Genomic DNA, 16,834 nt, shown 5'->3' with positions numbered 1-16,834 from the left:
TTAATATTCGGCGACTGCAGTCCCCCATCATGGGCTCAGGTGGGGCTCAGAACAGAGCGGGAACATGTGAACAGTGTGAATACAGAAGCACGCACCGCTCGCATCCATAAAACAGCACTATCAACAGCAGTAAGGCTTCGATCTCAATTCAATTTTCTTTGTCTAAGAATGAAGGGATAATGCAGCAGTGAGTCTCATCGCAGAATGAGCATCCATTTCATTTCTGTTCCAATCCTCCACCGAGCTTGCACTGTAAAGGATTTATTTATTTTTTTATTTTTTATAGTCTTACATTTTGTTTTTTGTTTTAAGCATAAAAAAAAAAGTTTTACAAATGTCTTGCGAGGCAATAAAGCATTAGCTGCTAAATGCGTTCTGTTGTGATTGACCACAAGGAAACTGCGGAAAAAAAAAAAAAAAAAATAAATAAATATATATATATATATATATATATATATATTTAATGTTTGTAATTACTATTTTTCATGTGTTCTGTTATTAATGAATGTTCTGAATAATGTTCTGACTGTTTTGTTATGTTGCACATCATAATCTCGTTCATTTTGGATGGACAAAATGCATGACTGTAAACATTTTGTATTGATTCAATTTAGTATTTAGACTGTATTACACTGAAAGGGATAGTTCAGCCGAAAATAAAAATTCAAGTCATTTTTCTTTAAAAATCTTGACATCTGCCATAGCTTTTCTTAGCAAATTCATAATCTAAATGATCAATATAAAAAGCAAAATATAGCACACTAGTCCACTTTTATGGTGCTTTTGTGTCCTTTTTGCTGCATAAATGAATCACATTGATTGTAATTGTATGGAAAAGAGCAGCATGAACATTCTTCGAAACATCTCCTTTTGTGTTCTTTGGAAGAAAGTTGCACAGGTTGTACACAACAAGTGGGTAACTAAATGGCGTTAAAATTTTAATTTATGGATGAACTATCCTTTTAAAAATAATAAAAACTAATTTAGTTCAAGATATATTTTCTAAAACAAGTCGTAATATCATACACAGCTTTGCATCTCAAATTGATCTTGTTTTCAGGCTATTTTAACTGGGATACAAAACCAATACTGATGATCATTTCCACATAAAGTAATTTACTGTGCTCCATGCGAAAACTCAAGACAGCAGTGAGGATTCAATACAGACGTCCCCCTCTTTCAATGCGCGTGTGTGTGTACGCGTGCATGTGAGGGCCGGTTAATCCACACACAGAACCCATCAGCATCAACCCCCCCATTCCTCCCCTCACTTAGACACTTCCATCTGGTGCGTAAGATTCTCCATCCCAGCTGCCCTCCACCCATTCTCTTTCTCTCATCCCATCCCTGTCTCCGCTGCGCTCCGTCCCGGCTGAATGCACGGTGGGGATGGGTTCAGGTAGGGCCAGGAGGACTCGGGAAAAAAAGCGCCAAGAGGAAAGCACCGTCTCCTTGAAACGTTCATCTCCTCTCACACATATGCAGTTTCCAAGCTTCAGCTCTTCGGTGGATGCTCACAGGAACACATAGACCTCACAGAGGGTGTCTGGGAGAGAATTTGTTTTTATTTTTTTGTCTTTGTGCTATAGAGGGATTCTGGTCAGTCTTTATTGACTGGAAGACACTTTATGAAAGGATATCTCACTTGAGCTTTGCATCATGGCACATGCAGCATCCCAGCTGAAGAAAAAAGCTGATTTGGAACTTACAGCTGCCGAGGAAGAGAAAGAGAAGAAGAAGAAGCCCAGAAAAAGGTCCAAAGAGCCAAAGAAAAAGGTACCAATAGGTCACGGCTCTGAGGGTGGCGCGTTTTGTTGCTGGCATGCAGGTTGGGTGGGATGTCTGGAAGCATCTTAAAGGTCTGGGATGACACTTTGAGGGCCATTACAATTCAAGAATTGTTTTTGGAAATAAAAATAGGGCTTTCAAGAAGACTGCAGTGATGCTGCTGAGTCCTGTGTGGATAGGAAATGCTTATTTACAAGGCGAACATGTGCATCACAAAGAAGGCGCACACTAAGAATGCAGAATACAGAGTTGAATGTGCTAACAGCATTTTAGTGGGTAGATCTTTACTCTACATTGGTAACATTTCTCACCCTTAGTTAGATATCAAATAATGCTTTATAGTAGTATATCATAGTTGTTTATTGAACTTAAACTGATTTGAAACGCCAACCCGTGAGATAAGAGGTTTTTGTAGATTGAAGTGGCGGTTGTTTTGTTTTTTTTAGATTCATGTGGGTGAGTGTGTTTTTGTCTTTGATCGGCAGTGGGATTCGTTCTCCATGCTGATGCGTGACTGGTGTCATTTTTATCGCGGGCTAGGCATCCAGACCCCCGGGGGCTCACGAATCTTCTCCCACGGGCTTTATAAAAAATTATACCCCCAACCGTCCCAGCCAGCTTCAATCCCATTACAAACCCTCATCAACCCATCCCATCAGTCACAGTTCAGCGTTCAGCATCTCGACCTATCTACATACGCATCTGCTTCTGTCTTAGCTGCTCTTCTCTTGGAATCAAACAAAGAATAGATTAAAATGGTCAGAAATAATTGGATATTTGGCAACCCATTCTTTTTTTTTTTTTTACAAGTTGTGGACTTCTTTGCATTTTACAAAAGATTTTAATAATATTAATGTATCACCTTTATGTAAATTCTTGGTAATCCTGTATGAAACCTTGCCAGAAAACAGCATATGCATATAGTGTTAACAAGCCAGCTTCACTTTGTCCCTCACGGGACATTGTGTTGTGATTGAACCCTCCCTTCAGCCTTTTTAAGGACTGAGAGCTTAACTCTCAATGACCTCTGTCATTCATGTGCGCGTGTGGCTGAAAATCTACACCCTAGAACTTTATACAAGCCATTGACTCAGAATAATTAATTCACATTCTGATGGCCCACAAGGTCACATCTCATTACAAACTGTTGCGGATGTTGATAACTTGAATAACATACACGGAAAAAGATTATTAGTGACTCCGGTCATAGTAAAATGTATTTATTCTAGTAGTTTAAGCAGTCTAGAAGTTTTTTTTTTTTCAGGATTTTGCAAAATGTAAAACATTTTTATTTGATTTACTTCAGTGATAGCCTTGTAGGCAGTGTGCTGCCATACAGTGGCGTTGTGCGAAGTTTTAAAGTGACGTGACACACTATAATGGGTGCTGATGGTAAACGTTCGCTCAGGATATCAATACCTGAGAGTACTCCCAGTATAGCTGTGGTCAAGGAGAGATGCTTCTAGGTTATTGATTGTGTTGAGAGGTGTGGTGTTTGTACAGGAGAACTGTGAGACAAAGCACTAGCTCTGGATTTGTTTCTTCGCACGTTAGGCTGTTTATGGATCAGCTCCTAGAGCTCCGTCTGTGATCAGATACATTGATTAGTAGGCATCTTGCAAACAAAACAACAGTACCATGATGCCCGGGCATTCTAACAGTTCTTTTCAACTGTAATAATATTTCACATATTACAGCTTCTACTGTGTTTTTCATCATATAAAATTGTAAGCATAAGAAACCTCTTTCAAAAACTTAAATATTAATTATTCCAAGCTTTTAACCATTAGTAGGACTGAAACGATTAGTCGACGTTATCGACGTTATCGACAATGAAAAATTGTCGACAAATATTTTTGTTGTCGAGTATTCGTTTGATTTAATTTGACCTAATTTAGAGCCTGCAATGCGGTTTGACCAGTGTGGTGCTGTGGCGCAATACTGTAATTCAGCCTTCCTCGATGCAATTCAAGAGAAGAAGAGATACAGCGCTCGCTCAGCGCTGCTTCAGAGAAACCGAAAGGCATTTGGATATGAAAATGACGCGCGTTTTCCTCTCAATAACGAAATAAAAAACAACAACAAAAATATTACAGCAGCGTGAAAGCAGCAGTTAAAAATGCATCTTATTACACTAATGTGGATGTTTGCACGAGCTCTGTAAAGCATTCACTTCAGGTCTATAGTATTTTATGCAATACCTTAAATCAAGCAGTTTTACGGTATTAAACATTATTATTATTAAATATTTGATTAAAATGATAGTTTGGTTTGCAGAGATGAAGAAGATGAAGATTCAGAGATCAGAATTTATCTGACAAAAAGCTTTTGTAACATTATAAGCAATACCATTCAAAAGCTTGGAGTCAATATCATTTTTTATTTTTATTTTTTTTTTTGGGATGGGGAGGGGGGTGGTTGTAGAAATTAATACTTCTATTGAGCAAGGATGCTTTAAATTGACAAAGACCTTTATAATGTTACAAAAGATTTATATTTCAGATAAATGCTGATCTTCTGAACTTTGTTCATCAAAGAACTTTAAAAATTATATTCAGCTGTTTTTAACATAATAATAATAAAAAAATGTTTTTTGGAGCAGCAAATCAGTATATTAAAATGATCTCTGAAGGAATGAGGTGTCATTCCGTTAATTTTAGTAATTAAATATAAGTCATTAATATAGTAATTAAATGTTAAATAAGAAGGTTTCTCTGTCATCTCATTTTGTGTGTCAAATATATTTATTTGTATAAATGAATTGTATAACGATTGTAATGACATAATATTATTTCCCAAAGCTGAAGTGATTAGACTATCTTTTATTTATTACGTATAACAATATTTTAAGTAATTGCAAGAGCTGAATAATCAATCAAATTCTACTGATTAATCAGTAAAATAATCGAAGATTAGTCGAGTAATCGTTCTAATAGTTAGATTAATCGATTATCAAAATAATCGTTTGTTGCAGCCCTATTAGTATATGTCTCAGGGTCCTCTTTCAGCAGTATTTATATTTACCTAAAATATTTGTTTTTGATTTACAATCTAACATGTTGGACTGCTATCTTTCAGCTGTTGTCCTTGTACCTAGTTAGTAAGACTCAGGGACACAGTGTCCTCATGCACTTCAGCTTTTTACCTGTCCTGGATGCTGTCATTACTGAAGATGATGAGGAGTTTATGTACGTATGCTTTTGGCAGTGTATCGGATGTCGTGCTGAATGCACGCAGGCAAACCAAAAAGGAAAAATCCATACTCTAGTCTGATGCCTCCTGGCTGCTGGCAGCCCTTTGCTTTTGTCCTCTGCTTGAAGAAATGAAAACAAACACTTGGGCAGCTGGATGACTGCCCGTTTGTGTGATAGTCAAGTTTGAGTTTATTCATTTCTTCAATGTGTATTTAAAGCCCACCATATAGAAACAATTTGTTTTCAGACGGTAGACAAATAGAAATGATGCTCTGTACATCGTGTCTTGTGTTCTGGTTGGCAGGTGCAGAGTAAATTATGTAAACTTAATAATAATAATCACTGTATATAGTTTATAAGAACTGGCTGCATTTACATGCAGTCTATGTTCCATATAAATTGGGACATATACTGCTGATTACCACAGAATATCATTTTAATTTAGTCCCTCAGTTTATAAAAATCTTAAAAGTTGTGTGTTATTTTTAACTTCAGACACTTTTGATTGAGTGATTGAACAGATTTCACCTTTTGTTCTTTGGAGAATTATAGACTTTGTTTTGTCCTTGTCCCAGATCCAGATTTGCCATATTAAAATATTATCTTTAGTCATTTAAAGGAATAGATTACATTTAGAAAAGTTAGTATACTTATGAAGTGGGAAGAAAACTGGGAAAAATCTTAAGGTAAATACCATGAATAAGATTAATTTATTTTATTACAATTGAATACTTTCCTTCATTTCCAATAGGATTAAATTTATTAATTTAGTAATTTTGAAATTATAAAAAAAATGCTAGCATTTATTTGCTAGTATTTTGCAAACTAAACATTAAATATTGTTTAATTTTATAATAAAAATCTGGCTATGAAATTAATAATTCCAAAAATATTTACAATTTCACCTGCTGAATGCAATGACTCACAATGTATCATTTGAAATAACACAGTAATAGTTTATTAATTTCAGAAAAAAAAATTTGCCCCATAAACTTCCACTGTAAACACTGCTTTACAGTTTTTGTGTGCTTTTACAAACTGAGGAGCGAATCAAAATTATACAAATGTAATACCTTGTTTAGCCTCATAATGGATTGCTTCAATTTACATAGAGATTGTGCAAGTGCTTATTTGAATCAGTAGATTTTGCCACCAGCACAAAAAACATTAACCCCTTGCTGTTAATTAATTTTAGTTGGAATGTCCTTCACCACACCCAGTCTTTTTTCTTCCACCCCCGTCTTTACCTCTTTATCTTTTTTAATCTGTGTGGGTTGAGTTTAATATTGCTTCCTGCCATGCATTACAAACTGCACATGTTTTAAAGGGGGATGGGGTTTGGACCCCAGATATACACACATGAACACATGCTTCCACCAGAAGCAGCATCACCCCCATCTTTTTGAACAAACATGCCAAGCGGCTTCATTAATCCCCCGTCACTTATTAAGAGCCAACCTCATTTTTCAGTCCCCACCCTCCTTTGCTTTTATTGTTTGAGGAAAGAGCACCGGGCTCCCTCAGGGCCTCCACCCCCCTCTCCTCTTCCCCCCCTGGAGCTGATGGGACACTTTGTCAACAGATACTGATTCTTTTTAATTTTTTCTCTCTCTAATCCTTTCATTCAATCTGTAATTGGTGTCGGAAAGGTCATTAAATATTTCACTCCAAAATTAAAATCCTGAATACAAAAGGAGATATTTTGAAAGGTGTTCATGCTGCTATTTTCCATACAACCAAATTGGAAAATAGTGGCTTTTTAATATTGCATGGTTATGAATGTGATATTCCATATGCAACATTTTGACTGCATGTGTAAATAAATAAGAAACAACCCTGTACAGAACTACTTCCTTCTGCTATGGATTCAAATCTCAAAATTAACAGATTAACAGCGGAGCCCAAGCCTCCATAACTAATTCAAAAACATCAATTTCAAACTAGTAACGAAGGAACGTTAAGTTGCTTCATTGTATTACTCTATTAAAAGCAGTGTACTATGTGTAGTAGAGTATTATGAGAGAGAGATGGACTCAGAGAGTGTGATTACCTGCATCAGATACAGCATTCATTCTTCAGGTCAATCTCATATTTCAATGTCCACTGAGGAAAGCAATATCTTTGTTGTACTATCCTTTCATCTGTTAAGAGTGATTTCCAATGACAGCACTGCTCATTGTATTTGTTGGCTGTGATTTACGAGGTGTTGATGAAAGTAAAAATAATGTTGTTTTTTACAACCTTATTCAAGTCCATTTCAATAAAAAGTCTTTTCTTTTGACTCACTCATAAAAAACAGTTGCCCGCCCCCATCTAATGTTTGAACAGTGTAACCAAAATTACCATATTATCTTAAATATATTTAAATAATATATCACAATTAGAGAGGTTAGAATACATATAAAGTGGAAAGGAAACTAGGAAAAATCAATAGGTAAATACTATGAATAAGAATTATTTATTTTAATACATTTTAACAATTTCAATTAGGATTTAATTTATCAATTTTTTAGCTAACATTTATTTGTTAGTATTTTGCTAACATTTAATAAGTATATATATATATATTTAAATGTTAGCAAAATACTAACAAGTAAATGCTTGCTAAAAAATTGATATATATATATATCAATGTGTGTGTCTATATATACACACACATACATTATATCATATACATCAAAACATTAAATTTTATAATAAAAATCTGGCTATGAAATGAATAATTCCTTAAATGTTTAAAATTTCAACTGCTGAATGCTATGACTCACAATGTGTAATCTGAGATAACACAGTAGTAGTTTTTTTTACTTACAGAACAATAAATAAAAAAGAAGAAAAATAAGAAAAAATCTTGTCCCATAGACATCCATTGTAAAATCTGTAACCAAAATTACCATCACTAACACACTTTGGTATTTCTGAATGCCAAATACTATTATGAAATACTACTACTATTCATAAATGTAAAATATTATTTATTGTGTAAATTTTTTAATTTGTATTATTAACTATATTATTTAATAAACAACAGCAACACTCTGACACTGCATTAAAGTTAGGTAAAAATATTGTTATTAAACTTTCCCCTCAGCCAAAACTATTTGTTCTGGAACAAATAATAGATTAACAATATGAAAGATTGTCGGTTAGAGATATCCAAGATTGATTGTATTTCATGTCACACTATAGACACTATGGAGAGAATTCCAATAGATCTGGCTAAGGTAGGGCTGCTCTCAGCGGGTTCATGAGCTCTGAACGGCCGCTGATGCCCTGGACCTCACATCTCCAGAAATGTTGAACTTTCAAATAGACCTTCTTTTTATTAACAAACCACATATGTGTGGAAGTCTAAACAACTAGACTATATTCTCGCCTAAAAAATGACACCACAACAGAAACCTTTCTAAAATTTATAGTGGGTTTATAATAATTTAATATAATATTAAATTATTAATATAATTGGATTACAATTGTATAATTTTATATATAATTTTCCTTACCTTTGTAAATAATAAAGGAGAAATATTAATATAATTTTTTTTGAAGATGTTTATATTATCCCATGTCACTGTCTTCCTGCTTCTCTGGAGACCAGGCTGTTCTGCAGTAATAATAATAGTGCATAATGCATAAAAAGTTTCTACTTATGGATGTCTGTCAGTAGAGAAAGATTTTATTTTACCCCCATAATAGTGTAGTTTCAGTATCCACCAGCAGGGGACTATGCTAACCTGCCAAACCTTGCCCCCTTGATTTAAAAGAGTGAGAGGAGGACAAAGACAGAGAAGCTAAGATACAACGAGGCAGAAAGCTAAAGGAAGCAAAACAGGAAAAAAAAAATGGGGTTAAGCCTGAAATGGATTTGGGAGTGAAGAGAGAGATTATAAAACAGAGCGAGAGAGAGACGTGAGGCTCTTCTAGGTTCACATTTAAATCAGTGAGGACAGAAAGCTCTAACCGTGTAAAATAGAACACGCAGTAAAGAATCATGATTCATTTCCCAGTGCCGACACAAGCACACACGGACAACCGTGTGTAATCTGTCTTTATCTACATGAAATGAAGGGTTGCTGGTGTGTGTTGTATGTAAACATTGATTAGGTCTTGAGGTGGCACTGCTTGCTCATCACTTCAGCTGGAGACCAGTGTGATAGAGCGGAGACAGAGTCCCAAATGATGACACAGAGCTGACCGCAGCTACTTGAGACTTGTTGAATATGTATATTATGTCTTATTACGTTTTATTTTGCAAATTTTTTATAATATATATAAAATGTCGCTGATCCTTTCCCCAAAAAATTTCTTTACAAAAATGACTTTTATATTGACAGTTGGATGTTGTCCAAATAGTCATCCCCTGTATACATATACATAAATATAATTGAAATAGCAAAATCATTAAAATTATTATAAACAGTGGTTTAGATTTTTAAAAGTATTATTGATATTTTTGATATTTTAATAAGTTTTTATTTGTACATTTTCTGTTTTCATTTTAATTATAACTTTTTCATTTTGTTTATTTTGTTTATTTTTTCATTTGAAAATCTATATTATTTTAATGCTTTTTGATTTAGTTTATTACAGTATATCAGTTTAACCTGTTAGCCAGCACCAGAACGCCCTCGTCCTGAAAGCCTCTCAACTCGCACGTGTCAGTGTTTATGAATAGATTAAATGAAACGGGACAAATTTAATCTTGACAAACTATGTATCATTATAAAGATCTAAGCATCAAGCATCGACGACAGATCGCTGTTTTTCAATTTAAAGCTTATAAAGACTGTATTTGCTACATTTGTGTAGGCAGTACACATAAAAACACGAGCAATGGAAACGCTGTTCATACCAGATCCGTCGTAATAACGAGTCATAAACACATCCACAGCTGTAAATCCCGGTTTAGTTAGAAAGGTAAGGGTCCACTGAACGACATCTCATGGAGCACGTTTAGTCCAACGAAGCAATAACGTTGTAATATGGATCATAATTCCTTTGTTTACGTTTCTGTTCTTCAAAGACAGAACTGTTTGCGTCCGTTATGGAATAACTCACGGACGGAAACTGCGTCTTGGTAGTAAAAACATGGCATGGTTTTGCGGCGTACGGTGTCACAAACAGAATGAGGCGATCCACCGGAAAAAAGAATGAATGAAAAATAGGCGAAAGATATTATATTTGAATTTTGGCGTTCCCTCGTGACGCGCTCTGATGCACCTGTCAGCTGATGGAGGCGGAACTTATAGCGATCGCCTTTTTCTTTGTTTCTTTTATTTTTCAACAGTTTTTATTTATGTGAGAGTGTGTTTTATGTTGAATGTGAATGTATCTGCATGATTACCATCTGTTTGAGTGCAAATCAGCCCAAATCAAAAATATCAAAGGCTATCAAAGTGAACGCGTCTATTTGAATAGAGAGAGTGGATTATTTACTTTGTGTTATTACCATCTGTATAAGTGGCCATCAGCAAATCAGCACTTATTTGCATCGTAATTCATTGTAAATGCTGCATTTCTAGCAATCTCAGGATTTTCTGTAATTGGCAAACAAAGTTAAAACTTTTTTTATTTTTCTTATTATTTTCTTACTCAAATTATTCTTATTGTATTTTTCTAGTGCACAAATAAATCACTTATATAATGTCTAAGTTTCTGTCTAGTGTTTTATAATTGAAAAAAAACTATGCAGTGGTATGTTTACTGACTAAATATATTATATTGGTTATATATAACAGTATATATTGGTTAACATTAATGACAGATAGGGGTTTCATTTGGAATGCTGTCCTTTTATATATATATATATATATATATATATATATATATATATATACACAGTACATATAAAAGCTAGTGTTGGAGGGTCAAATGTTTTTGTTAACTTTACAAAAAAGCTTTCATTAGGTATAACTCATCATGGTATTAATTTATTTCAGTCCAGGTCTCTCTTGAAAAAAGACTTTAATCTTGAGAGACTAACCTTTAAAAATAAAAATATAATAATAGTAATAAATCTTGGATCAGCATGGACATTCCTGCTGGTTGAATCTAATCTTTTCAGCAGGGTTTTCCTCCTCATGCTAAGGCAGTAAAGTCATCACTCCTGCTGTGGGGGAGCTCAGATTGACGTAAGAGGGAACAGAGCTGCTGGTCTAATTAATATTTGCTGCCAATAAGAATGTGTGTGTGTGTGTGATAGGTAAAAGCTGCTCTGTACAGAGAGTGCAGAAATATCTCTACCTGACTCTGGTGTCCCAAGAGTGTCCAGATTGTCTTGTTAAAGCACTGCTATGGGCATCACTGTGTCCTGATGAAAATACTGTGTGGACATACTGTCTTTGTCCTTGAGCTACACACCAATGTATGATGGGCCCTTCTGCAGTGATTTTAAGTCTTTTATCTACACTCAACATTCGTTTTTCTTTTTCATTGGAGAAGAAATGTTGAAATGGATACCGCCTGATGAATTGCAAGCTGGACGAGAGCGTGTGTGTGTGTGTGTGTCTCTGACCATTGGCGTGTGAAAAATGAAGGCTGTGATTGGGTGCAGAGGGGGCAGCTGAACCATGAGACACCCATCTGTGAGAACGTGGGTGACTTCCTTACCACACACACAGCTTTGCTTTTGATGCTCAATTTATTATATTTTTGCCCTTAGATGTCCTGAAGGTTCATAAGACACAAGATCTGTTTACAGTGTCTGAAATAACACATTTCTGTTGAAATGCATGCTAAATGTCAGTCTTTGTTTTATTCTGTAGGCAACACAAAATAAGCTTGGTTTCGGATCAGTGAGACAAGAGCTGTCTGAGGGAACAGATCAGTGTGTCTGCAGAGTTCATTATATGCACTATTGAACCACACCAGTTTGAGTGCAATTGAATATACAGTATTAGTGAAAAGAGGAATTCCCTCTGAAGTAGGGTCACCAGATTTCTCATGGTTCAATACAGGATGGAGGAGGATTGAGGGGGGTTTGTGATATATGACCACGATATGATACATTTTATTTTGTGATATATAAGTAATATAAAATTATCTCGACTAGTTATATAAACTATTACAAACGTCTGGTATTAATACTATTTAGAAGCTAAGCCTACAGGCAAGTATGGTGAATCCAGGTAAATACACCAGGTACAGTAAGTATGAGTAAGTATAAAAATTATAATATTTATCAAACTATAATATATATATCAAAATAAATAAGTGATTCAATAAATAGTCAAATCTCAATACATATATTGGATAAATACAATACAATACAATATTGGATAAAAACACACATTGCAATATGTTTTTTTCTGCGATATATTGTATACAAATTGTTATTTTTTTTATATATATATATAATTTATATCAAATTATTATACATATTCAGATATTCAGATATTTTTAATGTTACGAAAATAAATGTTTTGTGCAAAAGGGACAGGTATGACCAGTTTATCAGCTTGCATCTTTATTATGCCTGCTACTATGTAAATCATTTTCTTATTCAGCAAGGACACATTTAATGATTAAATGGATGAAAAGTGACAGTATAAAATATTGTGATGTTACAGAAGATAGACAGATGGCCAGACAGATAGACTGGGGTGATGATGCTGAAAATTAAATTTTCAATTTTAAAAATTCAATGAAATTTTAATATATGAAAATAGAAAACACATTTTTACTGTAATATTATTTCCCTGTGTTTTTCATAATATAACTGCAGCAGTGGTGAGAGATAATTGTATAAGTGTCACCTTATATTAGCATAATCTTCTTATATTAGTTTATCATCATCCACAATAACGCTACAGTTGACCAATCAGAATCAAGTAACCCAGATTTGGATTTTGGATAGGCAGCTGAATTCCAGCTAACACTGATAAAGCTGACCTAAGGTGTGAGAAAGAAGGCATTGTGAAATGTTCTGAGACATATGGAGTTCATACACTCAGTATGAATAATGCAATGATTTATATTGTGTCAGGTGCTGGTGGACGGCTGTGCTCAGACTGCTGGCTAATATGAGCTTACTGCTGTTCATTAGTCCGGGCAAGATCTGCTGGGACGCCTGCCGTCTCCTGAGCTGGAGTTAATGAGCTTTTGTGCCTCAAACGACATTGTCTTCTTATACTGTGCTGCAAGCCAGTCAGGACAGGGATGTTTCGTTAGTGATAATCAGTCCTAATGGGCTTCAAATGAGCAAACAGTGGCACTGTACAGCAGCGAGGTGATGATGATTGTGTGATCAGCTCATGGTTCAGGAGACACGTCACAAAGTCTCAGCAGTTTGCTCTCTGAGGCCTAATGCGAAATACACACAAAACTGGAAAGCTCTTGTGATAATTGCAAGCTCCAGTCTAACTGGTATAAGTACTACTAAAAGCAATGCTGCGAAGCTTTTTATTAGTCTGCTGAGACACAAAATAGTGTTAAAAAGGTACATGCAATTCAGACTCTGAGTGTGAATTAATCATTGGCTTTACTGAGAATTATCAGCTGAGTTTTACATCAAACTTCAGAAAATAGTAAAAGTCAAATTTACTGGTGTGAGTTTGGTTACAGGAAATTGGAAAACGTGAAAATGATGTATATTTTAAAGGTAAATTATTCTATCTAATGCACTTCGAGAGTTTAAAATTAAGAGCTCCAACCCATTTTCTAAGCTAAGAAAACTTAAGTCAGAAAAAAAGTCAGTGAATTAACTTGTACCAGAACTTTAAAGGGGACTCAACCCTCTTTTTATTGATGGTATACAGTCTCGGTCTAAATTACATTCACACTAGGTCACATTTTTAGGTGTCCGTTAAGGAGGCTGCTTTAACCCTCTGGAGTCTAAGGGTATTTATGTGGCCTGGAGAAGTTTTGTCATGCCCTGACATTTGTGTTTTTTTTCAGTTTCTTATAAACATCTAAATGGCTTAAGTCTAATATCACTGTAATCAGCACAAACTGGGCTATAATAATATGTGAGCAGCATGTATGTACATGATTGTGTTTTTGAGAAAAAAAAATGTTATGCGTGGTTAGTGAAAAACTAAAAATGTTAAATCACTTGAATAAGGCCATAAAACACATAACATTGGTTCCTGGGACTTTTGAGAACTGGAGCTTGTAGCTTAGAATTTTTCTTTCTAAATGATGTGAAAATCATCTTGTTTACTCACTCATAGAAAACAATATATTGATTTAAATTTTCTAAGACACTTTTTGTTTGTAAAAGTCATATGCGAGTAGGCGTCAACTATAATGAAAATCATTGTGATTTACACCTGAGAAGACAAAGGCCCGCATAATGAGCTGCATAATGAGCCTTTAAGTCAGCTTGTGTCACTGAGAGGGAGGAGTTACAAGAAAGAATGTGAGGACAAAATAAATATATATAATTTTATGTTTGTAGTTTATTTAGAATATATTGAATTATCCCACAACATAATTTAATATTCACTTGCGAGTGCAGTGAAACAGTTTATTAGGAACAATCCAAGCTGACTTTCAAAGCAGAACTTTTTGCATCATTACTCCAGTCACACAATCCTTCAGAAATCCTTTTAACAATCTGATTTTCTACAACAAAAAAAACATTTATTGTTGTTATTATTATTATCATTATTATTATTAATGTTGAAAAGAGCTGGGAATATTTTTTCATTTTTTGGGGGGATAAATTGAAAGAACAGCATTGTTTGTTACATTTGTTACATTCATTTGTTACATGTATATTATTTACATCAAGCTTTTGAATGGTATAGTATTGTGTATTGTTATTGAAACTTCATAATGTTTCACTTGATTATATATTTTCTGTATTTTCCGGACTATAAGTCACACTTTTTTTTTAATAGTTTTGCTGGTCCTGCGACTTATAGTCAGGTATGACTTATTTATCAAAATTAATTTGACATGAACCAAGAGAAATGAACCAAGAGAAAACATTACCGTCTACAGCCGCGAAAGGGCGCTCTATGCTGCTCAGTTCTCCTGTAGTCTACACTGAGCAGCATAGAGCGCCATCTCGTGGCTGTAGACGGTAATGTTTTCTCTTGGTTCTTGGTTGTAAATAAATGCGAATTATAGTCCAATGCGACTTATATGTTTTTTCCCTTATCATGACGTATTTTTGGACTGAGCGACTTAAAGTCCGAAAAATATGGTAGTCAGGAATTATAGTTTGGAAAAAGTCTAACTAGTAAAATGTTTACACATTATGTGAAAACTAGTACAAGTATATAAATAAATAAAAAGAGACTTAAGGCCCGTTCACACCAAGCACGATAACTATAAAGATAACGATAAAGATATAGTTCTAAAAATCATTCTCAATAAGCTGAATAGCGGAGTCCACACCACAACTATAATGATAAAGGCACAGAGAAACGATATAGTTGGAATCACTTACAGAACGATTTTTTTTTTCTGATGAACGATTAAAACATTGCCAACCAATCAGAATCAATCCTGCTGTAATGAGCTCGAGAATTTAAAGCAGCAGACGCGCGTCCACTTAGAATACACAAACAATATCGTTCGCTGGTGTGGACGCTAATATCGTTATCTTTATAGTTATCTTTATAGTTATCATTCTTGGTGTGAACGGGCCTTTACTCATGTTTTATGATATCTGCTGAATAAAGCGCTTCATTCTTTTTTTCTGAGGAAATCCAAATCTCAAATCCTGAGGTAATCCACATCATATCTTTTTGGGGTGAATTATGTGTTATTCCTCTCATTGCAAAGCAAACAGTAAAATAAAAAAACCTTGAAGAACAGTCTCACTTCTTTGTTTTTTGTTGTATGGGCGTATTCAAGCCACGCGCTTCAGTGAAATATTATAATCTCAAAAGCGCGTTCAGCACGGGGGCGTGGTCGCATTAGAAGATAATGAAGGGAGACGTGATTGCGTTTTCATATGGATTACTTTATCACAGAATATTTGTTTTCAGCAGCACTTGTTTAGTTTAAAAGTAGACATGTCAAGCTTTCTATAGATATATCTCTCATGTCTCTTCGTTGAGTATTCACTGAGTTACAGTTCATTTTAATGATGCGTGTCTAAATGAAAATCACCGCAGACAAAGGCTGCAGACAGCACACCTTGTTTGTTATCTTTATTTTATAAATGCACAAAGTTTTGTTGTTATTATGTCTGTATATAAAAAAAGTAGACCCTTTACAAATTCGATTGATGTTTTGCTTTTATCTGTACGATCAAAACTGAAAGTGTAATTTAAGAGAGGCCAAGGGAAGGAAAAGATGTGGTAGAAAAAAGTGTACAAGCAATAGGGATAACCGCACCCTGGAGAGGAGTGTGAAACAAAACCCATTCAAAAATGTGGGGGAGATTCACAAAGAGTGGTCAACGCAGCCGTATACCAGGAAGTTTTAGAGCACTTCAAGCTTCCTGCTGCTCACCAACTTTATGGAGATGCAGATTTCATTTTCCAACAGGATTTGGCACCTGTACACAGTACCAAAGCTTCCAGTACCTGGTTTAATGTGCTTGAACACAGAGCTTTGTGAACAACCAGCCTCTTTTGCAATGACCTTTTGTGTCTTGTCCTCCTTGTGCAAGGTGTCAATGGTCGTCTTTTGGACAACTGTGAAGTCAGCAGTCTTCCCCATGATTGTGTAGCCTACAGAACTAGACTGAAAGACCATTTAAAGGCCTTTGCAAGTGTTTTAGAGCTGATTAGAGTGTGGCACCAGGTGTCTTCAATATTGAACCTTTTCACAATATTCAAATTTTCTGAGATACTGAATTTGGGATTTTCCTTAGTTGTCAGTTATAATCATCAAAATGAAAAGAAATAAACATTTCAAATATATCATCTGTGTGTAATGAATGAATATACTAT

The 16,834-nt window shown here is 34.8% G+C and overlaps 1 protein-coding gene across 30 annotated transcripts in view; it reads left to right on the top strand.

The window, feature by feature from the left end:
• Window positions 1–16,834, top strand: part of ank3b (ankyrin 3b) — a 231,517-nt gene that overhangs the window by 91,912 nt on the left and 122,771 nt on the right. For 17 of the 30 annotated variants that reach the window (XM_059531844.1, XM_059531841.1, XM_059531836.1 and 14 more), the window contains exon 1: window positions 1,301–1,776. The exons of 2 other annotated variants lie outside the window; for them this stretch is intronic. In XM_059531844.1, the coding sequence (XP_059387827.1) occupies window positions 1,660–1,776 (117 nt within the window). In that variant the 5' untranslated portion in view covers window positions 1,301–1,659. Of the gene's footprint in view, window positions 1–1,297; window positions 1,777–16,834 lie in introns of those variants that run through there. 11 more of the 30 variants (XM_059531852.1, XM_059531849.1, XM_059531848.1 and 8 more) reach the window with 7 other exon arrangements.

This window comes from Carassius carassius, chromosome 40 (assembly GCF_963082965.1).
Source record: "Carassius carassius chromosome 40, fCarCar2.1, whole genome shotgun sequence".
NCBI lineage: Eukaryota > Metazoa > Chordata > Actinopteri > Cypriniformes > Cyprinidae > Carassius > Carassius carassius.
The sequence above is the reverse complement of the archived record's forward strand: the minus strand, read 5'-3'. Positions and strand labels throughout refer to the sequence as shown.